The sequence below is a fragment of the Rhinatrema bivittatum genome, chromosome 1 (assembly GCF_901001135.1).
Source record: "Rhinatrema bivittatum chromosome 1, aRhiBiv1.1, whole genome shotgun sequence".
NCBI lineage: Eukaryota > Metazoa > Chordata > Amphibia > Gymnophiona > Rhinatrematidae > Rhinatrema > Rhinatrema bivittatum.
In genome coordinates this window covers 362,194,729-362,218,957 of record NC_042615.1, presented here as the reverse complement: position 1 = coordinate 362,218,957, position 24,229 = coordinate 362,194,729, and the positions used below count along the sequence as shown (strand labels likewise).

The 24,229-nt window shown below is 47.1% G+C and overlaps 1 protein-coding gene across 6 annotated transcripts in view; it reads right to left on the bottom strand.

The window, feature by feature from the left end:
- LOC115090941 (UDP-glucuronosyltransferase 2A1-like) overlaps nt 1-24,229 on the bottom strand; it is a 195,930-nt gene that overhangs the window by 37,829 nt on the left and 133,872 nt on the right. For all 6 annotated transcript variants that reach the window (XM_029600636.1, XM_029600670.1, XM_029600646.1 and 3 more), the window contains 2 exons: nt 19,613-19,761; nt 13,414-13,545 (listed from right to left, as the gene is read on the bottom strand). In XM_029600636.1, the coding sequence (XP_029456496.1) occupies nt 13,414-13,545; nt 19,613-19,761 (281 nt within the window). The remainder of the gene's footprint in view (nt 1-13,413; nt 13,546-19,612; nt 19,762-24,229) is intronic.

Genomic DNA, 24,229 nt, shown 5'->3' with positions numbered 1-24,229 from the left:
TGGCGCACTTTGTCCCCTTGCCAAAGTTGCCTTCTGCACATGACTTAGCCAATCTCTTCGCTCAGCATATCTTTAGACTTCACGGTGTTCCGCAGGATATGGTCTCAGATCGAGGACCACAGTTCACCGCTCGATATTGGAAAGCACTTTGCAACTTATTCTTTCATCTGCGTTCCATCCCCAGAGTAATGGGCAAACGGAACGGACTAACCGAACCTTAAAGACCTTTCTCCGTTAGTTCGTGAATGAACGACAAGATAATTGGGCCAAGTTACTCCCGTGGGCGGAGTTCTCGTATAATAATCATACGCATGCCGCTACTGGAATTTCACCTTTCCTCGTTGTCTATGGGAAGCAACTTCGACTGCTCTTGCCTTCACCTGAACCTAGTGCACTCCCGGCAGTGCAACTTTCAGCCAGCCATCTTCTTTCCTTATGGACCTCTATCCAGGGAAAGCTCCGTAAAGCTGCCCAGTCCGCCAAGAAATGGGCGGATAGGCATCGTCAGCCAGCGCCTATCTTCCTTCCAGGAGACCGCGTCTGGCTTAGTTCTAAAAATCTTCAGCTAAGAATCCCGTCTCGAAGACTAGCCCCGAGATTCTGTGGGCCTTTCTGAGTCACCGAATGAGTGGGAGCAGTCACGTACCGACTACGCCTACCCTCCTCCATGTGTATACATGACGTGTTCCATGTGTCATTGCTGAAGCCTCTTGTTTTGTCTAGATTCAACTCCCGGGCTCCTGAACCATCGGATCCTTCAGTACCGGACGAAATTACGTATCAAGTACGTGAGATCTTGGATGTTCGGTTCCATCAACGACGCTGGGAGTACTTGCTTGCCTGGGAGGGTTGCGGACCCGAGGATAAATCATGGGAACCTGCCCGTAACATCCTCGACAAGGACTTATTACGGCAGTTCCATCTGAACCAGCCAAATAAACCTGGACCTGCTAAGAGGGGGCGTAAGAGGGGAGGTACTGTTACGGATCTGGACGCGAGCGCCACGACCAGACCCTTACCTCCGTGTTCCTGGACCTGTTCCCGCTTCTGTTGGCCTAGTTCGCGGCCTGTTCGGTGGCGTCCCCACGAAGCCTGCGCCGCCGGGAAGCCTCCCATTGGACGCCCTGCCTCTAGGCGCGCCCGCGCACCACTTGGACACTTTTCTAGGCCGTTTCCCGCCAGTGGTAACTCCGCCCAGTTCCTGACATCAGACGCCGCGGCCTTGATAAGCCGGTCGCAGACACTCAGTCTTTGCCTTGCAATGGGTTTACCTTCTGGTTCCCTGTTGCTCCGTGCCCCGGAGTGAGCTGCCTTGGTACTCGCTCCGTTCCTGCTTGCCAGCTACAGTACCTGCTTGGTTTCTGCTTGCCAGCTACAGTACCTGCTTGGTTACTGCTTGCCTGCTACAGTTCCTGCCTGGTTCCAGTACCCGAGTCTTGCTACAGTTCCTGCCTCGTTCCAGTTCCCGAGTCTTGCTACAGTTCCTGCCTGGTTCCAGTATCCGAGTCTTGCTACAGTTCCTGTCTACTGTTCTAGTCTGGTTCCAGTTCTCAGTCCTGATCATCAACCCGCCTAAGTCCCACCGGCCGGGCCCCTATGGGCTCCTCCCAGGGGGGCTTCGGCTTACAAGGGTGAAGCCACCTAAGTCCCAGCGGCTGGGCTCCTACGGGCACCTCTCGGGGGAGCACCAGCTTCCAGGACGAAGAGCACCTCTACGTCCTGCCTGAACATCTGCCTCCCGGCCTGCGGTGTACCAGAGACATTGAATACCTTTCCCAGTCTCTTGCAGGTCGGCCCAAGGGTCCACTAAATTGAGACTCCATAACAGAATGCGCATAATCTTTCTTAGAAAAATTATCTGCACAAATCTGCAGATATATTCTAACAGATGGATGCAATATTGGTGCAGGGAAAATGGGTGCTCATAATATGTGCTGATCGACCTCTCCGGGGTGCCAGATTTAATATTTAAATCAGCTGCTGTGGTAAAAAGGAGGTGGTGGAGGAAATTGTGCACTCCTAGCGCCTCCTCAGCAGTGTGCGTCCAGGAGAGGTGGCTGTTAGTGGATTAGGAAAACGGATGCTCAATTTTACAAGTGTCCATTTTCCTAACCTTACCACTGGCACACTTTCTTTTTTTTTTTAAATGTTCGCCTCCTTTTTGTTCCTCTGTCTTAAGTCGGAGGAAGTACAGAAAAGCAGTATTTTCTGCTTTTCTGTTCAAAAATTAACGCCTGCTCTGAGCAGGCATTATTTTCTGAGGGTAAAAATGTGTATGTTGTAAGTGAAAGGGAGAATAATAGACAACATATGAAAAAACATGTAGGTCATGCAGTAGCCCAAATAATTTTGAGAGAGTGTCTATCAAGTAAAAGGCAAAATACAGAAAGCAAGCTGCATAAGGGGTTGTGGACATGCATCCAAAACGCACATCCAACCATGGGTTAACCAGTGCACTTGGCTGAGCGCACTGAATTGCATCGGCCTGTAAATGTTTCCTGGTAATTTATCTCTTACCTTCCCTTTGAAAATGAGTGCAAGGTCTGCAGGTAAAAAGTATCCAAAGACCTTGTACCAATGTGAGCAATTCTAAATGCATGCAAACTAACCTTTAGTGCAGGGGTGTGCAAACAGGGGGGCATGCCTGCCCCCTCCCCCAAGGGGCCATGAACAAGCCTCCAGGAGGGCACTGGCTGCTGCAGGTCAGTCATCATTTATTTATTTATTTATTTATTTATTTATTTATCTATTTATTTATTTATTTGGTGTTTTTATATACCGGCATTCACGAGAATAGTTCACATCATGCTGGTTTACATTTAACAAGGGGTGTAAAATGAAAATAACATAGAACTGTAACAAGTGAGGAGAAACTCTGCAGTTACAATAAAACAGGGATGTTAAAAACTGGGAGAGGGAGAAAAAGGCGAGAGGAATTTAACAGAAGAGCAATTATTTACAATTGATTACAGTGTTCTAAGAATGTCTGACTGTGGTTGTCGGAGAATTAGGGATCAGTTGTTGTCTGGAAAGGCTTGCTTGAACAACCACGTCTTAAGCCTTTTCCTGAAAGTTAGCAGGCATGGTTCCTGTCAAAGGTCCGGTGGGATGGAGTTCCATAGATGTGATCCTGCAGTAGAGAAGGCCCGGTCTCTGAAGGTTATATGTTGAGTAGTTTTGGTGTGTGATACATGTAGAGATTCTCTGTAAGCCTCTCTGATGGGTCATGAAAAAAAAACAATAACCCCCCCCCCCCAAAGTTTTTGCACTGAGTCTGTCTCCTCAGAGACCCTGAGAAGGAGAAAGCTGCTTCAAAGGAGAGTCTGCCAGGGCATTATGGCTCCCTCTTAGTGGAAGGGGAGGGGAGGGATGGGGAGTTCATGCCCAGCACACTATGGAGAAACTCCTGGAATTGTACATCAGTGTAAGGTAGCTCCAGTGGTTGCCATCAGCCTCAGAGCAGAGTAACAACCTTAAGGTAGGCTAAATCTCAGAGTGCCCTGACAGAGTCTCTTCTGAGACTCCATGCTGAGAGAGACAAACATGAAGGGATCCATATTACAGTGGTGTGTAGCAGCTAGTGTGTCTCTCAGGCCGATGCAATAGACTTTACTGGTGCTTGAATGCGCGTTTTGGACGCGCGTCTAAAATCCCTCATGCAAGAAGGGTATTAGCACATCCAAAACACGTGTCCAAACAAGCACGAATCTAATAGCGCTCATCACATGTAAATTCATGTTGATGAGGCTATTAGCTATTACTCTGATGCCAAAAAATATGTGCGCCTGATGCGCATATTTTTACTCTCAAACATTAACGCCTGCCCCGGAGCAGGCATTAATTCTTGAGGAGCCCCAAAAGTTTACAGAAAAGGAGAAAATACTGCTTTTCTGTAGCTCCTCCGACGTAATATGATGGTGTTATGAAGTCAGAGAAACCTAAAAAAGAAGAACAGAAAAAAAAAAAAAAGAAAAGTGTCACCAGTGGTCAGTGAGCCTAACTTCAGTGCCGGGAAAATAGTGGAAACTATTCTCAAGATCAAAATCGTGGAGCATATAGAAAGACATGATTTAATGGAACACAGTCAACATGGATTTACCCAAGGGAAGTCTTGCCTAACAAATCTGCTTCATTTTTTTGAAGGGGTTAATAAACATGTGGATAAAGGTGAACCGGTAGATATAGTGTATTTGGATTTTCAGAAGGCATTTGACAAAGTCCCTCATGAGAGGCTTCTACGAAAAGTAAAAAGTCATGGAATAGGAGGTGATGTCCTTTCGTGGATTACAAACTGGTTAAAAGACAGGAAACAGAGAGAAGGATTAAATGGTCAATTTTCTCAGTGGAAAAGGGTAAACAGTGAAGTGCCTCAGGGATCTGTACTTGGACCGGTGCTTTTCAATATATATATAAATGATCTAGAAAGGAATACGACGAGTGAGGTTATCAAATTTGTGGATGATACAAAATTATTCAGAGTAGTTAAATCACAAGCAGACTGTGATACATTACAGGAGGACCTTGCAAGACTGGAAGATTGGGCATCCAAATGGCAGATGAAATTTAATGTGGACAAGTGCAAGGAGTTACATACAGGGAAAAATAACCCTTGCTGTAGTTACACGATGTTAGGTTCTATATTAGGAGCTACTACCCAGAAAAAAAATCTAGGCATCATAGTGGATAATACTTTAAAATCGTCAGCTCAGTGTGCTGCAGCAGGCAAAAAAGCAAACAGAATGTTAGGAATTATTAGGAAGGGAATGGTTAATAAAACGGAAAATGTCATAATGCCTCTATATCGCTCCTTGGAGAGACCACACCATACTGTGTACAATTCTGGTCGCCACATCTCAAAAAAGATATAGTTGCGATGGAGAAGGTATAGAGAAGGGCAACCAAAATGATAAAGGGGTTGGAACAGCTCCCCTATGAGGAAAGGCTGTTCAGTTTGGAGAAGAGATGGCTGAGAAGGGATATGATAGAGGTCTTTAAGATCATGAGAGGTCTTGAACGAGTAGACGTGACTCGGTTATTTACACTTTCGAATAATAGAAGGACTAGGAGGCATTCGATAAAGTGAGCAAGTACAGTAGCACATTTAAGACGAATCGGAGAAAATTCATTTTCACTCAACGCACAATAAAGCTCTGGAATTTGTTGCCAGAGGATGTGGTTAGTGCAGTTAGTGTAGCTGGGTTAAAAAAATGTGGATAAGTTCCTGGAGGAGAAGTCCATTTACGGCTATTAATCAAGTTTACTTAGGGAATAGCCACTGCTATTAATTGCATCAGTAGCATGGGATCTTCTTAGTGTTTGAGTAATTGCCAGGTTCTTTGGCCTGGTTTGGCCTCTGTTGGAAACAGGATGCTGGGCTTGATGTACCCTTGGTCTGACCCAGCATGGCAATTTCTTATTTTCTTATGTTAGGAAAATGGACGCTCAATTAATGAGCGTCCATTTTCCTAAACCGTGGCTATGCAGAGGTTAGGAAAATGGATGCTTGTAAAATTGAGATCCGTTTTCCTAATCCGCTCACAGCCACCTCTCCTGGGCACCCGATGCTGAGGAAGTGCCAGGGAGCAAAACTTTCCTTAGTGCCTCCTTTCTACCGCGGCAGCCCATTTAAATATTAAATTGGGCGCCCGGGAGAGGTGGATCGGTGCACGTTAAGAGAGCGGGCATTCAGTCATGAGCGCCTGTTTAACTTACTCGATATTGCCTCGGCCTGTTTGAGAGGCAAGAGTTGGAGAAAGGGTTTAAAAGCTGACTTATGAGGTAACGTATTTTCCGCTATATAAGTTGAATAAGTCGCACCCTCTATAAACAGCCATTTTAATGAAAAAGTACATAAGTTGCACCTTTATATAAGATGAACCTGTCTGCATATAGACTGAAGCATTTATGCTATTTAAAGTACTAAATTAATGTTTATTTGTAAAAAAGTTTATTTAATACATATTTTAAACATTAAGGTAATTGTTTTTGATTGTCCTTTGCTATGCCTGGATAATACTGCCTAATCAGATTTAGTTCATGAGGCAAAGCCATCAAAGTCTTTTTCGTTAAAAATTTCATATTTAAAAAAATATACCACCACAAAACCTGCCCCAACCCTTCCCATTTAAATATAAAGCCCCCCCCATCCTTCCGACCCCCCCCCCAAGACTCACCCAATGGTGGTTCAGCGGGGAACCTGGGAGCGATCTGCTCCCGGGCTGGCAGCTCCCATTAATCAAAATGGCACTGGTGGCCCTTTGTTCTTACCATGTGACGGGGCTACCGGCACCATTGGGCAGTCACTGTCACATGGTAGGGGCAATGGATGGCCTGAGCCAGTTTTCAAAATGGTGCCAGTCATCCATTGCCTTTACCATGTGACAGCCTGCCCAATGGCTTTGGTAGCTCCTGTCACATGGTAAGGACAAAGGGTCACCGACGCTATTTTGATTAATGGGAGCTGCCAGCACAGGAGTAGATCACTCCTGGGCCTCCCACTAGATCATCAAGGACTTTAGGTGAGTCTTGGGGGGGGGGGGGGTCAGGAGGATGGGGGGGTTATATTTAAATAAATGGGAAGGGTTGGGGTGGGTTTTTTTTTTTTAGATGTCTCATGTCTCAGTTGTGAAGGAGAATTTAACCCTGGAAGTTTGTTAGCGATTATGACAGTCTCCATCTATGATGTAACTAGTGTTACAGCACTTGTGATCGAGCAGCAAATGTGATTGTTTACATTAATATTTTACATATAGCTGTTGATTTTCTGCTAAACTTTTTTGCGTATCAGATTGATGCAGTTAATGCTGATAATATTTATTAAAAAAACAGCATATTAGTCACGCCATTTTATAAGACCCACTGTTGGAAATTTGAAAAAAATTAACGCGACTTATACAATGGAAAATACGGTAGCTGCCCTGTGCCTCAGCTGAGCTTGGCAGCCTATAAATGAATCACTGGTGTAGACTGTTTTATTTCCATTTCTCTGCTACTAGCAGCAAGCGGCTTCTTGCGATCCTTGGGATACTGTGTGACCCATCTCTTAGTACATTGCGAAATGAGGGAATCATAAACAATCATGTCATCTTGTTCAAGAAGATGGTCTCTGCTGTAACAGTCATAACCGGTCTATCTGCTCAGCACTAATTGCAATTCTTGATAAGTATTTCTTTATGATTCAACAATGTCTTAAGCAATGGAGGCAATTAGGATAACTTAATGGAACCTCCTCTTTGGCTGTACCGGAATGCAGGGGTCACACAAAATCCCCAGGGACACTCTATCATCCCAGACTCCTAACTCTCCTCTCCTTGCTCTGCCACTGGAGAGCTGGGGTTCAACCGGCAGGAAGGAGGACAAGCTTCCGGGGTCCTAAGGCTCTTGGGGATGAGATTCCTGTCACCGTTTCTTGCTTCTCCCAGTCATTCCTCCAATAGTACTCACTTGTGTAGGTCTCAGCGGGCTGGGTCTCAGTTTGGAAGAACAGGCAGAGCCTTTGGGTAGTGTTCAACTAAAAATTTACTGTAACTTAAAAAAATAGAATCCAAGCCAAAATAGCAAAAATCATGAGGATATATAACAGAATGAAAACTCCAAGTGCCACAAACTCTTTCTCCATCTTCATCTTCTGAGTCACTGTCCTTTCCCCTACCTAACCCACCCCCCAGCCCTACCTAAACCCCCCCTAACTTTGTTCAACTTTGATAGGAAAATAGAAAATCTCCTCTCCAAAGTAGGTAGGGAGGCGATGGTGGAAGAAAAAACAAACCCCACTCCCTCCTATCCAAGAAAAAGAAAAACTTTGCCACAACCGCTCTTAGTTCTACCAACTGCAATTCCTACTATTGACTGGACACAGGGCAAAGCAGTTCACTACCTCAATCCCCTCAGGAAGGGAGATTGCAGCCTGAGCTGGGAGTAGGTCAGAAAAATACTCAACTTTGCTAAAAGACAAAAAATTCTTTCTGCTCCTCTCTTATCACCAAGGCAGCGCCCTCCAGGTCTGTGAAGGCTCTAGCAGGGCTTCTCTCCTGCTCTTCACAATTATGCAGGCTGTGGGGCCTACTGGGATCCACCAGTAACACTCCTTCTACTCCTAGAAAGAAATCTACATCCCACCACAACTGCTCGTGCTCAGTCAAAGGTTTTATAGCCTGAGCTAGACCAATCTCTGACCCCGGGAGGGAGAAAAACCTTAGGGATGGTCGCCAAAGATATTAGAGATTCCTTTAGTATTAACCAAAAGAAATTTAATAATGGAAATGAAGTATTTCTTGTATTAAGAACTATATTTATGGTACTAGTGGAATAGTGTAGGCATTGCTGTAAGCTCTATGTCTTTCATTATCAATAGTTGGTACAATACAGTAGCTATAAGAGCATTTTTTTGGAATATTGGGCTGTTTTGTAGAGTTTTGTAGCTATGACTTGAACAGCAGAACTACCTGCAATCTCTGAATTTGTACAAAGAGAATGATGACTGTTGTCAATACCGTCCTTCCAAAAAAAAAAAAAGAGCATATCTCAAGTGACAGGACTAGGTGGCATGTGCCAAAATGTGTCCTCATTCCAAAAGTCCACTGCAACAGCTTTCAAGTGCTGTTGGTAACCATTGAGTAGGATGTAACTAAGTCTGAAACGTGTTCATCTTTGGGTACAGGGAAAACAGGACAACGTTTCAGCAATATTGCCTTTAAGAAGGCATTTCCATGGGAAAAAAGTGCTTTTCCCACAGAAACGGCCTGCATTAAAACTGCCTCCATGTGCATAGTCTGTAGGTGCCTACGTTTACCCACAGTGAGCAGAAGCACTCCCTGAGACCGGGTTGGGGAGGGCTTTGCACTTGCGCAGATAGGGCCGGATTTTAATCTATGCCTGATTATATAACATGGGCACAAGGGGGTGCACACTTGTGCACCTTGCGTGTGCCGAGCCCAAGGGAAGCCCCGATGGCTTTCGCCGTTCCCTCCGAGGCCGCTCTGAAATCGGAGCGGCCTCGGAGGGAACTTTCCTTCCGCTCCCCCCATCTTCCCCTCCCTTCCCCTACCTAACCCACCCCCCCAGCCCTACCTAAACCCTCCCCTAACCTTTGTTCCATAAGTTGCGCCTGCCTCTGGGCAGGCGTAGGTTGCGTGCGCCAGCCAAGTGCCGGTGCGCGATCCCCTGCACGGCCTCTGTGCCGGAGGCCTCGGTCCCGCCCCCACCCCTTTCACAAAGCCCCGGGGCATACGCGCGTCCTGGGGCTTTCACGCGTCGCCGGGCCTATGCAAAATAGGCTCGGCGACGCGTAACCCCCCTACGTGCGTAAATCCACCTGGATTTACACGCGTAGGGCTTTTAAAATCTGCACCATATGTTTGCATTTTTAAATGTAAATTTTCTTGGAAAAAAATCTGCATACATGTTAGCAGATGTAATCTGTGGGTAATTTTGGTGGGATAACTTTCATCAGGAAAATCTGCACATATTTTCTTTTTTGAAAACTGGTGTCACTTACTGTAAGCCAGAAGCTTAAGATAATCTTGCTCTGACTAGCAAAGGTGAATTAAACTGCAAAGGGGAGAACCCCTGTTCACTCTCTGTTTGAAGTAAAGGCAAATGGTGACAGGTGAATTACTGGCAGTACCTTTGTTGGTCAAGACAGAGAGGGGCCAATGCAAATTCTTTCCTTTGAAGTCTTCAGAAGTCCTTCTCACTTATGCAAATGTTAATTTACCATCTGGCTCCATTACAAGGGAGGGGGGGGGCAATAAAATATTTTAAAACAACAAACCTATCAAATAAAATGCAATAATCACAATAAATAAGGATAAAAAAAATCATCCTCTCTCCCTACCTAGGAATGTTTGATTTCTAGTCATCCTGAGATTGTTGCAGATCAATGGGGGTAATGGGAGGGAGGCATGCAGACTTTCTCATGACACACATTAACACACTCTTCTATTCACACCTGCTCACACACATTCTCTCTTTCTCTCTCTCTCTCCCATATGCTCTTTCACACACATACACACACACACACAGAAAAACACATGCTCTCTCTCTCCCATATATTCTCTCATGCTTACTCTCACATGCTCTCTTTCTCACACACATACATAAACAGATGCTCTGTCTCTCTCCCTCTAATATAGAGGCAGCAGTAGCTTCCTCCTTGGGCCTGTGCAGCATCTCTCACACACATATGCTGTCTCTCTCATATTCACACACATGCTCTCTCTCCCTGGAATATGCAGGCAGCAGCCGCCTCTGGGCTCGTCTCACACACATATGCACTCTAGCTATCACACACAGACTCTCTTCATAAGATCTCTCTCTCTTTCTCTGGAATGTGTAGGCAGCTACAGCAGCCTCCTCGGGCCCACACAGCATCACTCACATACACTCTCAAGCTGTTACACATGCTATTTCTCACACTCATAAACACACTAGCTCTCATACATTCTGTTGTTCACACTCACTTATGCTCTTGCTCACAGATACACACAAGCTGTCATAATGCTATTGCTCACACACACACACACACACACACACACACACACACACACACACACACACACATATGGTCTCACTCTCTCTCTGCCCTAGAATGTGCACAGTACAGGCAGCAGTAGTCGTCCTCTCTTCAGCCACGCAACCCAGCCTGATGCAACATGCAGCAGCCTTTTCCCTTAGGTAGAGCAGCCTAGAATGAAGCAGCAGCCTCCTCTCACACATGGGTTCGAGCCGACACAAGTCTCTCTCACTAACCAGATCTCTTCATCGGCCACTGGCTGCACAGTGGATCCTTCTCTTCTGCTGCCAGCTGCAGAAGAAACACCGGCAGCACCACTGGGCTTCCTTTTCTGCCACCAACTGCAGGAGAAGTGCCAGCAGCCCCGCTGGATCTTCCTATTGCTGGCAGGGAGAGGGAATCCCACCAGCATGTCATTTCGCAGCACTGCCACGGGTCCTTCTCTAGTGTTGGTGGGGAGTGAGAAATCCCTCCAGCATGTCATTTTGCAGCACCACAGATTTTCATGCCAGCAGGGTGTGGGAACCCTGCTGGCATTAGAAATTAGAATGCATAATGAGGTGGCCAACGCAGGTTTTTTTTTTGGGGGGGGAATACTTGCCGATGGGAGCGGATCGGCCCGCCAGGGGAAGCCCAATCCCCTGAGAGGCCAATCCGCCCCTGGGTTTGTTATTTTGTAGAGGAGGAAAAGAGGGTGAGTTTCAAGTATTTCCTGACCCTTTGTTTCATTTATAACTAAAAGAACAGCATTTAGAATAGTATCTGCATACATTCAGTATCAGGCAGACTTAGTTGCAGGAAAATTCGGAAGATTTGTCACAATTTTATATAGAGTAGAGAGGGAATTTATATTTTGTTTGTGAGAACCAGGACTTCCAATCTCCTGAGGCAAGTGGACCCTGCAGCCACAGGATCTCAAGCTTCTGCATTGACTTCATCAAGTACACAGTGGAGCAGCTTGTCTAAAGAAAAGGAAAACAGAACTCACATGAGACTTAACTGAGAATTTATGTTATTATTCTGGCCAGAATTTAGGTGGAAATTTGAAGTATTTTGCAAGTGATCTGAACTGAGATACAGAGTAAGGCTAGGGATTTTTCTTTTATATCTTGAAAGCTGATTTTCCTCACTTTTCCATGTTAATAAAATCCTATTTCTTTTTTTTACTATAATGCCATTTGTCTGTGTTTGCTATAGAGTATAAAAATCCTAATGCGCTGTGCAACTGTACATGCACTTCCTTAGATACATAAGGTGGGTTTTATATTATCGCTTATTGTTCTTTTCTCTGCTCCGGCCTCTCCTCCCCATCCTTGGGAGACCCTTTAGTTCTGTGGGCGCATTACATATGTCTGTCCCTAAACACACAGCTGAGAAGGTGGAGTTATTCTTGTGGCCCCTCCCATAAAAGGGGAGAGGTTTACATTATGCACATATTTTAATCAAAATTTATGCAGGCTGTAATGAAATTATCCCTTACATGAACATCATGTCCATTTTGCAAAAAATTAAATAGTGTTTGCTGTAATCCATAATTTGATTTGATAGTTTGAAGGATTACTATTGACAGTTTCAGATTATTTTTTTCTACAGGCTTTTACCACTGTAAAAAAACACAATAGTATTTCATGACAACAGCTTTGTTTTTCATCTGTCTATTAGTATGAGGCTTTAATTCAAAATTTCCCCTTCTGCCTTTTAAAGTAGCAGAAAAATAAGTCTAAAGGCTAACCCAACATGAATCATGTTAGAGAGTTACTCCAAACCAAAAAATATATACCGTATTTTTCGCTCCATAAGACGCACCTGACCATAAGACGCACCTAGGATTCAGATGGGGAAAATAAAAAAAAAAAAATTGTGCTAAACCGGCTCTGCGTCTGGGCGTCTTATGGAGCAAATTAGGGGAGTGCATAGCTTTTTTTTTTCTCCCCATTTTGTTTTCGGGTCTGGGGAGGGCCATTTCGGTCCACTTCCCAGATCAGAAAACTTTTCTTTCTCTGGGAACCCCTCCCCCCCAAAAAAACCCCCCATCCCAACCCTTTAAATTAACAACCCCCACCCTCCTGACCCCCCAAGACCTGCCAACTTAATTTCCTACAACCCCCCACCCTCCTGACCCCCCCAAGACCTGCTGACTTAATTTCCTACAACCCCCCATCCTCCTGACCCCCCCAAGACCTGCCAAACGTCCCTGGTGGTCCAGCGGGGGTCCAGGAGCGGTGTCCTGGGCTTGGGCCATCGGCTGCCAGTAATCAAAATGGCGCCGACAGCCCTTTGCCCTCACTATGTCACTGAGACCGACCAATAGCAGCAGTCGGTCCCAGTGACATAGTGAGGGCAAAGGGCCGTCGGCGCCATTTTGTTTACTGGCAGCCGACAGCTCACGCCCAGGAGATCGTTCCCGGACCGCTCCTGGACCCCCGCTGGACCACCAGGGACGTTTGGCAGGTCTGGGGGGGGGTCAGGAGGGTGGGGGGTTGTAGGAAATTAAGTCGGCAGGTCAGGAGGGTGGGGGGTTGTAGGAAATTAAGTCGGCAGGTCTTGGGGGAGTCGGGGGGGGGGGGGTTTGTTAGATTTTTGTTTGGTTTTTTTTTTTTATATTCGCTCCATAAGACGCACATACATTTTCCCCCCCACTTTTGGGGGAAAAAAAGTGCGTCTTATGGAGCGAAAAATACGGGTATATATAAAAGACCACTGCAGGGCATCATATTTGAGTGGTAGAATGCTTTCTTCTGTAAAGACACCGAGGAGCAACTGCAGAAAACATGAGTAAAACATTAATGCCAGCTGGGACTGAAGCAGTCTTGAGCAATTGTCGGGTAACATTATGGGGTCCTTAATATTATTAAAAAAAAAATACAGATGAATCCTGTAAGCTGGAAATAAACACTGACCTTTTGAGGAATCTTGCTCAAGGCACTTGCAATGATGTTCCCCTTTTCAATAGTTAGATTTTTGACCATAGAACCAAGAGAAAACACCACAATGCCATCCTCACCCGAGCTCTGGACAAATTCTTCCATGTCCTGCAAAACAGCAAAAGCCACTTGCTGTGAAAATGCTGCATTTTGATTGACTGTGACCTTCATTCTGCAAAATTCCTGAATCACACAAATGGATATCTGGACATATTTGTGACTTGACATTTTTTCTCATGATGTAAGAATGAATAGATGGGCTGGCTTGGGGGTTTTATCTGGCTCTATCCTTTGGAGATTTTTTTTTTTTTGCCCACATCAGAATTTTGCGGAATAGAGAGAGGTCAGTGAGACTGTCAGTGTTGCGGTTCTGGCTGCGAGTGCCGCGGCCAGGCCCTTACCTCCAGTCTCCTGGCTGGGGCTGCGCCGCGGCGAGCTCCTCCGTAGATGGGCCCAGCTCCTAGGCGCGCGCGCGCGCCACTCGGGCGCTTTTCTAGGCCATTTCCCGCCAGAGGTGACTCCACCCAGATCCTGACGTCAGACGCCGTGGCCTTCTTAAACCAGCCGCAGTCAGCCAGTCTTGGCCTTGCAACGGGTTAGCCTCCTGGTTCCCTGTTGTGCTGTGCCCCGGAGCGACTCGCTTGGCTTCGTCGCTCCGTTCCTGCTTGCTACAGTACCTGCCTGGTTCCTGCCTGCTTGCTACAGTTCCTGCCTGGTTCCAGTACCCGAGTCTTGCTACAGTTCCTGCCTGGATCCAGTACCCGAGTCTTGCTACAGTTCCTGCCTTGTTCCAGTACCTGAGTCTTGCTACAGTTCCTGCCTGGTTCCAGAACCTGTACCCCATTACAGTGTTGCCACTGTTCTAGTCTGGTTCCAGTTACCTGTCCTGATCCACCACTCTCCTAAGTCCCAGCGGCTGGGCCCCTATGGGCTTCTCCCGGGGGGGGGGGCTTAGGCTTCCAGGGTGAAGACACCTAAGTCCCAGCGGTTGGGCTCCTATGTGCTCCTCCCGGGGGAGTGCCAACTTCCAGGGTGAAGAGCATCTACGTCCTGCCTGACCATCTGCTTCCCGGCCTACTGTTCATTAGAGACATTGCCCTCCTTTTCTGAGTCTCCAGTGGGTCGGCCCAAGGGTCCACTAAACAGAGACTCCCATAACAGATTGCAAGGCCATGGACTCGGCGGATGCGCCTGTCCCCTTAGATTTGCCGGGGTTGGCCCAGCAGCTGCAGTACCAAAAGCAGTACCTCGAGGTCCTTACTGGTTCGGTAGGGGAGTTATCGGCTTGACTAGATGCCAGGGCCGCTACTGCTCCAGAACTGGTACCCGAGGCCTCAGATTCTTCTGTCATGCAGCTGCCGGCACCCTCCCGCACGCTGGTGATGCAAGAACCTGCCGCGGCTTTCTGAACCAATGTTTTGTGTGGTTCTCTCTGTTGCCCCGGCAGTTTCCCTTGGATGCGGTGAAAGTGGCATATATCCTGTCCCTGCTTGATGGGAAAGCCTTAATTTGGGCTTCCCCCCTTTGGGAAAACAACGATGCTTCGTTAACGGACTTACAACAGTTCATCACGAACTTTCGCCAGGCCTTTTACGAGCCCGCCCGGGCAGCCACCGCTACCACTGAGCTGCTGCAACTTCGTCAAGGGGCTCGTTCTTTGGCAGATTATGCAATGGACTTCCGGACGTTAGCCCAAGAAGTAGGTTGGCAAGATGGTAGTCTTAAGGCCATTTTCTTGGAAGGCCTCTCCGGACGCATAAAGGATGAAATAGCTGCCAGAGACCTGCCGGAGGACCTCAATGCCTTGATTGACATGGCCGCTCGCATTGACCGCCACCTACAACAACGGGCCAAGGAGCAACACTCTTCTCGCCATAGTCCGGCTTGTGGGCCGAGACCTGTGCCCTTGACTAAGATTTCTCGTCCAGACGTTCCCACCTGCAAACCTATGCAGCTGGGACAGGTCCCGCTTTATGTTGAAGAAAGGCAACGTCGCCATTCATTGAAGTTGTGCTTATATTGTGGTCAGAAGGGCCACTTCTTGGCACGCTGCCAGGAGCGTGCGGAAAACACCAGAGCCTAGGTGGTCGGGAGGAGCTCCTCCTAGGCTGTGCTATAGCTCCTCAGTACACTGTCCCGGTTACTTTGGAATATCCTGGAGGCTCTTTTGAGACAATGGCGTTCCTGGATTCCGGAGCCGGAGGTAATTTTATCCTGCAGGACTTAGTCTCCCAGTTGCGAATTCCTACGCGGAGACGGGAGGTCCCGTTACGAATTACCTCTATCCAGGGTACACTTCTTCCAGGACCTGTCTTGATGTCCACCGCACCCATTACAGTCCGCACCGGGGTGATCCATTCAGAGGAGATAGCATTCCTCGTGTTAGAGAAGGCTGTCCACCCCATGGTGCTAGGGTTGCCGTGGTTACAGAAACACTCGCCCACGATCCAGTGGGATATGCTACAGATTGTTAAATGGAGACCCTTTTGCCTAGCTAATTGTATGAAAGTGCATAGGACTTCTGCACTTCCTTTGATGCATTCTGCCTTGGGCCCTCCTGCGCCTTACAAGAACTTCACGGATGTGTTTTCCAAGGCCAAGACAGAGATTCTTCTGCAAATCGTCCCTACGACTGCACTATAGACTTGCTGCCTGGCACTATGCCCCCTCAAGGAAGGGTCTATCCCTTATCCATACCTGAGACCCGGGCCATGTTCGAGTACATTGCGGAGAACCTGGCCAAGGGTTTTATCCGCCTGTCCAAGTCACCTGCAGGGGCAGGTTTCTTCTTTGTCAGCAAGAAAGAAGGCTCATTAAGGCCATGCATAGACTATCGGGGCCTAAACTCTATTACCAAGCGAGACCATTATCCGCTCCTGTTAATCCCGGAGCTCCTCGATCGACTCCAAGGAGCAAAGGTTTTCACGAAATTGGACTTGCAAGGAGCGTACAATCTGGTCAGAATTCGTCCCGGAGATGAGTGGAAAACCACGTTTAATACCCAAGACGGGTATTACAAGTACCTCGTGATGGCTTTCGGGTTATGTAATGCCCGGCGGTGTTCCAGCACCTGTTGAATGAGGTGTTGCGGGACCTTCTGAACACCTGTGTGATAGTTTACCTCGACGACATGTTAATCTACTCCCAGGATCTGTCTTCACACCGTCAGCATGTTCGTCAAGTGCTCCAGATACTCAGGGAGCACGGCCTCTATGCAAAGCTGGAAAAGTGTAGCTTTGAGAAGTCCTCCCTGCTGTTCCTAGGCTACATAGTCTCCGCAGATGGCTTTCGAATGGACCCACAGAAAGTGACGGCTATTAAAAACTGGCCTCGGACGAGGGACCTTAAAGCGTTGCAGCGCTTCCTCGGTTTTTCCAATTTCTACCGTCACTTTATTCCCAATTATTCTCGCATTGCGGCCCCGCTAACGGCACTTACCCGAAAGGGGGCTAATGTGGTGGATTGGCCTGCTTCTGCCTGTTAAGCTTTCGAGGCTCTCAAGGAGGCCTTCCTGTTGGACACCTGCCTTCGTCATCCGGATCCCAGTCGACCCTTTGTGGTGGAAGTCGATGCCTCCAATGTGGCCGTGGGGGCAGTACTGAGCCAGTACTCTGATTGCGGACAGCTGTTACCCTGTTCGTTTTTCTCAAGGAAATTCTCTCCGGCAGAGAGCAACTATTGTGTTGGTGACAAAGAGTTGCTAGCTGGGAAACTTGCCCTGGAGGAATGGAGACAGTGGTTGGAGGGAGCCAACCATCCAGTTACCATTTACACAGATCACAAAAACCTAGCTTTTTTGAAGCAAGCCCAATGCCTGAATCCGAGACAAGCCCGGTGGTCGCTGTTTTTTGACCGCTTTGACTTTACCTTGCGCTACAGACCCGGCTTGAAGAACATCCGAGCGGACGCCCTTATGCGCGCCTCTGAGGTTGAAGAAACTCCTGAGACGCCCCAATATATCTTGGACCCTAAGAAAGTAAATCTAGCGTTAACTTCTGTGCACTCTCTAGAGAAGACTGTGGTCCCCCGTCGCTCTCGAAGAGCAGTTCTTGATTGGGCTCATGACTCCCTTACTGGGGGCCATGCTGGTTGGAAAGGGACTTTGGATTTACTAAACCGTTTCTACTGGTGGCCAACGGTGAGACAGGATGTCCAAGCCTTCGTGGGCTCATGCCCTACCTGTGCGATTCAAAAACCGCTCCTCGGAAAACCCAGGGGTTTGTTGCAACCATTACCCATTCCGGTGGAACCTTGGACGCACATCTCCACCGATTTTGTTGTGGACCTTCCTGCCTCAGAAGGTAATTCGGTCATTTGGGTAACCGTGGTCCAATTTTCCAAGATGGCGCACTTTGTCCCTTTGCCAAAACTACCTTCTGCACCCGACCTGGCTGGCATGTTTGCTCAGCATATTTTCAGACTTCATGGTCTCCCGCAGGATATAGTCTCCGATCAAGGACCACAGTTTACAGCTCGTTATTGGAAAGCCTTATGCAAATGTTTTAAGGTGCAACTGAGCCTTTCCTCGGCGTTCCATCCTCAAAGTAATGGGCAAACGGAACGAACTAATTGAACCTTGAAGACTTTTCTTCGTGCCTTCGTGAACGAACGACAAGATAATTGGGTCAAATTACTCCCGTGGGTGGAGTTCTCATATAACAATTACACGCATGCTGCTACTGGAAGTTCGCCGTTCCTTGTTGTTTATGGGAAGCAACTTCGTCCGTCCTTACCTTCACTTGAACCTAGTGCACTCCCGGCAGTGCAACTTTCAGCTTGTCAACTTCGTTCCTTATGGATCTCTACCCAGGAAAAGATCCGTAAAGCCGCCCTGTCTGCCCAAAAGTGGGCAGACAGGGCGGCTTTACGGCATCGTCAGCCAGCACCTATCTTCCTCCCAGGAGATCGTGTTTGGCTTAGCACTAGAAATCTACAGTTACGAATTCCTTCCAGAAGACTAGCTCCGAAATTCTGTGGGCCTTTTCGAGTCGCCGAACGAGTGGGAGCTGTCTCATACTTTCTGCGCCTACCCTCCTCCATGAGGATACATGACGTGTTCCATATGTCATTGCTGAAGCCTCTTATGTTATCCAGGTACCACTCCCAGGCTCCTACACCATCAGATCCTTCAGTACCGGACGACGTCTCGTATCAAGTGCGTGAAATGTTGGATGTCCGGTTTCATCAACGCCGATGGGAGTACTTGCTTGCCTGGGAGGGATGCGGACCCGAGGATAACTCATAGGAACCGGCCCGTAACATCCTTGACAAGGACTTATTACGGCAGTTCCATTTGGACCACCCAAGTAAACCCAGATCGGCTAAGAGGGGGCGTAAGAGGGGAGGTACTGTTGCGGTTCTGGCCACGAGTGCCGCGGCCAGGCCCTTACCTCCAGTCTCCCGGACCTGCTCCCGGCTCCCGAGGCCTAGTCTGCATCCTGGTTGGCGGCGTTCCCACTGGAGCTGCGCCATGACGAGCTCCTCCGTAGATGCCCAGCTCCTAGGCGTGCGCGCGCACCACTCGGGCGCTTTTCTAGGCCATTTCCCGCCAGAGGTGACTCCACCCAGATCCTGACGTCAGACGCCGCGGCCTTCTTAAGCCGGCCGCGGTCAGCCAGTCTTGGCCTTGCAACTGGTTAGCCTCCTGGTTCCCTGTTGCGCTGTGCCCCGGAGCAACTCGCTTGGCTTCGTCGCTCCGTTCCTGCTTGCTACGGTTCCTGCCTGCTTGCTACAGTTCCTGCCTGGATCCAGTCCCCGAGTCTTGCTACAGTTCCTGCCTGGATCCAGTACCCGAGTCTTGCTACATTTCCTGCCTGGTTCCAGAACCCGTACCCCGTTACAGTGTTGCCACTGTTCTAGTCTGGTTCCAGTTACCTGTCCTGATCCACCACTCACCTAAGTCCCAGCGGCCGGGCCCCTACGGGCTCCTCCCGGGGGGGGGGGGCTTCGTCTTCCAGGGTGAAGACACCTAAGTCCCAGCAGTTGGGCTCCTACGGGCTCCTCCCGGAGGAGTGCCAGCTTCCAGGGTGAAGAACATCTACGTCCTGCCTGACCATCTGCCTCCCGGCCTACTGTTCATTAGAGACATTGCCCTCCTTTTCCCAGTCTCTAGTGGGTCGGCCCAAGGGTCCACTAAACAGAGATTCCCATAACAGTCAGATTGTCTAACTTTTACCTCTGGCAAAGGTTTCGCAGGTTGGCAGTGAAGTCCTCCAACAAACTCAAAATTAGGCAGAAAAGGGCGAGGATATTCGAAGTCCCAGTATGTTCTGATCAACCATATCTCAGCCTTGCCCATGGTTTCACAGAATGTTGTAGGCTTCCCTGTAAAAATAACAAAAGCAAAGTATAAGGGAATTAACTACAAGGATCATGAATAGGATTCACACGTTGATCTGTTATGAAAAAATAAGCCCTTCTTCAGATATGAAATCAGTATTTCTGCTGCATGCAGTAACAATTGAATCCTCTCACTAAAGAAGAGGATGAGCAACAGTACTCAGCCTTCCACACCTAGACCATGCGTAATGGCAAAGGGCGTTACATGGTGTTATAACACATTTGTTTCAAGATCAGTTTATTAATCTTAATTAAGTCATATGATACATTTGTCGTTAATCCAAAGATGAAATATCTAAAAATAAAAGAAAATCAAGTTCCCAATAAATAAATTTGGTTGTCAGTGATAATAAAAAAAAAAAAATTCCCAGTTATAAGAGCCATGATAATCCAGCAGCAAACAGTTACTGTCCATTTCCACCACGACCATCACTGGATTTGTTTGTGAGTTTATTCTCTTGTTAATAATATTTTTTGTTTTCATTGAGAGCTCTGAATGTAGACAGCTCTCAGTTCCTTGATGAATGAACTGATTCAGGCAAATTAATTAATTATTTAATTGATCTACAATCATACCTGCTACATCAGTTTCTTGAAAGTTTTGTCTTCTTAGTTAAAATGTGTTAGGGTATAATTCTCAAAACAACCCACTGACTAAGATGTGAAAGCTATCATTTCGTTTTAATCATACGTACTCTTTGCTGAATGTACGAGATCAATTATTAATATGAATGAGAAATTTCACTTGATAGATACTAATGCCTGCCTATGAATACCACTTCTATAACCAATCTTTGTTGTCGGTTTTTTTTTTTTTTTTTTGAGTTTTGAATGTCACTTTGTAAACCGTTGAGATTTATACATGGAATGGTGGCATATGAAATGTCTAAATAAATAAATAAATATTCTGTCACAATGAATGGTGAATGATCTAATTCAACGTGACAACATACTAAAGTATGATAAATTCTGCCAAGTCAGTGATATTAGGGGGTCCATTTTCAGCTGCAATGCGGCTCAGCTAGTTAGATAAACATAACTTATGCGGCTAACTCTGCTCCTCCTGGAAATGCCTCCTGCTCACCTCTGGTCCACCCTCGATTTATGTGGCTACATTTTAGCTTTATAACCCGTCTTGCAGATAGAATGTAGCCACATACGGCGTTGCTTATCACCGTTTTGCCAGGTAACATTTCAGTCATCCTTCTAAATGGCTTTTGAATAACGACTCTAGAAGACTGCGCAGAGTTACTGGAGATTAGAGAGAGGAAAAGGATGTGGAGGTAGAGTTCAGAGGAAAGAAAGAGGAAGGAGAGGTGAAAAAGACAGAAGAAAAAGTGAGAAAGAGAAAGGAATAAGAGGAGGCAGGGCAGAGAGAGGAAATGGTAGGAAAGGGGAGAACCATTCCATCATCCTGGATATGGAAGTGGCATCACAGGCAGTGCACAGTGCAGGGACATCATTACATAGACTTTGTGTCCACAACATCCTTTTCAGCACCAAGGTGAATGTCAGATCGTGGATAACTATTCACTACTCCTTGGGGAAGAGTCCAGCATGAGGTCCATAGTGGCAAAGAACAAGTTTGTCGAAGGAGACAGCCTTGACCATCTGGGATTATACCTCAATAGAGCAGATCACTGCAAGAAGAGGTATAGGGAATGCTTGTGAATACACCAGCGGGTGGTTATCTAAGCTTTTGACTATTCCAACCAAGACCAGAGAAAGAAGTCATACTCCATCCAGATCTGTGCCATGCAGGAAAGGCTGAAAGCTGCACTGGTACAGGAACAGGTCAAAGGCTCAGAGCACTGGTTCAGGATCTAGGAAAAATGGCTCTGCACAGCCTGTGTGGTCTCCTCTGCAGTGGGGCTTACTGAGGGCTCTCCTTTTACCTTGCTGTTCCTTTTTGATTTATCTCATTCCTCCACCTTTCTCCCTATTTATTCATTTTCTCACTCCCTTCCTTTTTCTCATTCCTTTCTTCCTTTTCTTCTGCCAGAACACCAACAGAGGCTCCACTTTAGTGAAAGAAGTCTTCCTATTAGGTGTACATATACTGTTATCAGAACTTAGCACCTCCTTCCAAATAGCGAGATATTTTCTGATTTAAATAACTCAGTCCCATTTGCACCGGATGATGCAGATGGACAATATGGCATCTAGGGTGAATCCTCAGCAGCGGCGGAAATTTTTACAGATCTGGGATGGATACCTTCAAGACTTACCTCACAGGACACGTAGTTTGATCATCAATTGCTGATTTGGACTTCGTTTGGACTTGATACTCACTCGTGAACTATGGCTATTCTCTGCACGGACTTCCTGGGGGTTGGGGTAGGGGGGAGGAGGGAGGGAGAGTGTACACCATAGATGTTGTCTTATCACTTATTGTATTGGTTGCGTTTGGGGATGTAGAAACAGGAAAAAACTACGTCTCTATGTTTATTCTGTGGTTATGAGATGACTTCAATAAAAACCATTTATACATAAATAACTCAGTCAATTTTGCATCATTTTTCACACTTTATTACATGGGATGCAAGTGCCCAAACATCTCGTTATCTTTCATTAGCTACATTAGGCATATTGTGAATCTCAGATGTGAAAATATGGGCACATTAAGAACCATAATTGTTTGTTTGAAAAAAGATTATGAGGTCCATACTCAAAAGCCACTTCTGAGTTATCCATCTAAATGGCAAAACAGACATACTCACTCACATATCTGGCTAAATAATAGCTGGATAGCTACTTATCCAGCTATAATTTAGTAACTAACTAACAGGCTGATACAGTAAAAATCGCGGGAGAGCAGGCGAGCACCTGGCGTTCCCTGCAACGACCCTGTAACCAGGCGTTACAGGGTCGTTGCAGGGAAGGGTTGACTTATGTGGCTAACCTAGTTGAATACTGCATAAATCAAATAACTTTAGAGCTGTTTCCGAGTAAAAGGTTTACACTTCCAGCACAGCTTTGACAGAAGCTGCTGGAAGCGAATAAGTGCAAACCCTGCTCCTGGTAGGGAATTTTAGACCTTGGACGTGGGGGAAGGAAGGTCTTTGGGGGGGGGGAGGGTGTTGGGGGATGCAGCGGGATACTACTGTATATTGCAGGGGGGAGGGAGATGGGACGGCCTGGCCTCAGTGATAGATTTTAGAAAGAAGAAGGGGGTTTGTCGGGGGGGGGGGGGGAGGAGGGCAGAGATCCTGGGACATTTTGGTTGTTCTGAGATGGGGGGGGGCGGGGGGGGAATGAAAGGCCCAATAAGCATCTTTAATATTAGGTGAGGGGAGAGAGCAAATTTGGAGGTCCCGAAAGTTAAAAAAAAGTAAAAAAAAAAGAAAAGAAAATTTGAAATAGGCCTGTGGCTCGCGGGTTGAAAACCGGACGCTCAATTTTGCCGGCATCCGGTTTCTGAACCCGTGGCTGTCAGCAGGCTTGAGAACCGACGCCGGCAAAATTGAGTGTCGGCTGTCAAACCTGCTGACAGCCGCCGCTCCTGTCCGATCAGAGGCGCTAGGGATGCGCTACTGTCCCTAGCGCCTCTTTTTACCACCGGCCCTCATTTAAATAAATTAAATTACTGTATCGCGCGCTCAGGAGTGTGTCCTGTGCGCACGCTGGGAGAGCGGGTGCTCGTCTGCTCTCCTGCGATTTTTACTGTATCGGCCTGTTAGTTAGTTACTACTACTAGTATTAAACTAGTACAGATACCCATAAGGCACATAAGATATATATAAGAGCTTACAGTCTAATCAAAACAGACAAGAGAAATAATAATTTGGGGAGAGTTAGCAGTAGTGCTATTAGCTCTGCACTCTATGCAATAACAGCACACTTCCTCACAATTGTTTTATAAAATCTTTCTGCTACCTGCCTTAGCGTAGCAGCATCACAGCCTGTGGGCTGACGCTGTGAAATCGCTCGCACAAACTGAATTCTGTTACAGTTTAACTTTCTGACGGAGAGACAGGGGGATGCAGGTTGGGGGGGGGGGGGGGTGGCGTGACAGGGGGATGCGGGACAAGTAGTATGTATTATTACTTTGGACTTTGGACACTTCCAGCACAGCTTTGACAGAAGCTGCTGGAAGCGAATAAGTGCAAACCCTGCTCCTGGTAGGGAATTTTAGACCTTGGACGTGGGGGAAGGAAGGTCTTTGGGGGGGGGGGGGGGGAGGGTTGGGGGATGCAGCGGGATACTACTGTACATTGCAGGGGGGAGGGGGATGGGACGGCCTGGCCTCAGTGATAGATTTTAGAAAGAAGAAGGGGGTTTGTAGGGGGTGGAGGGAGGAGGAGGGCAGAGATCCTGGGACATTTTGGTTGTTCTGAGATGGGGGGGGCGGGGGAGAATGAAAGGCCCAATACGCATCTTTAATATTAGGTGAGGGGAGAGAGCAAATCGGGCCATAGGCTCTTTTAGTTCTTTTTTTTGTTTGTTTTTTAAA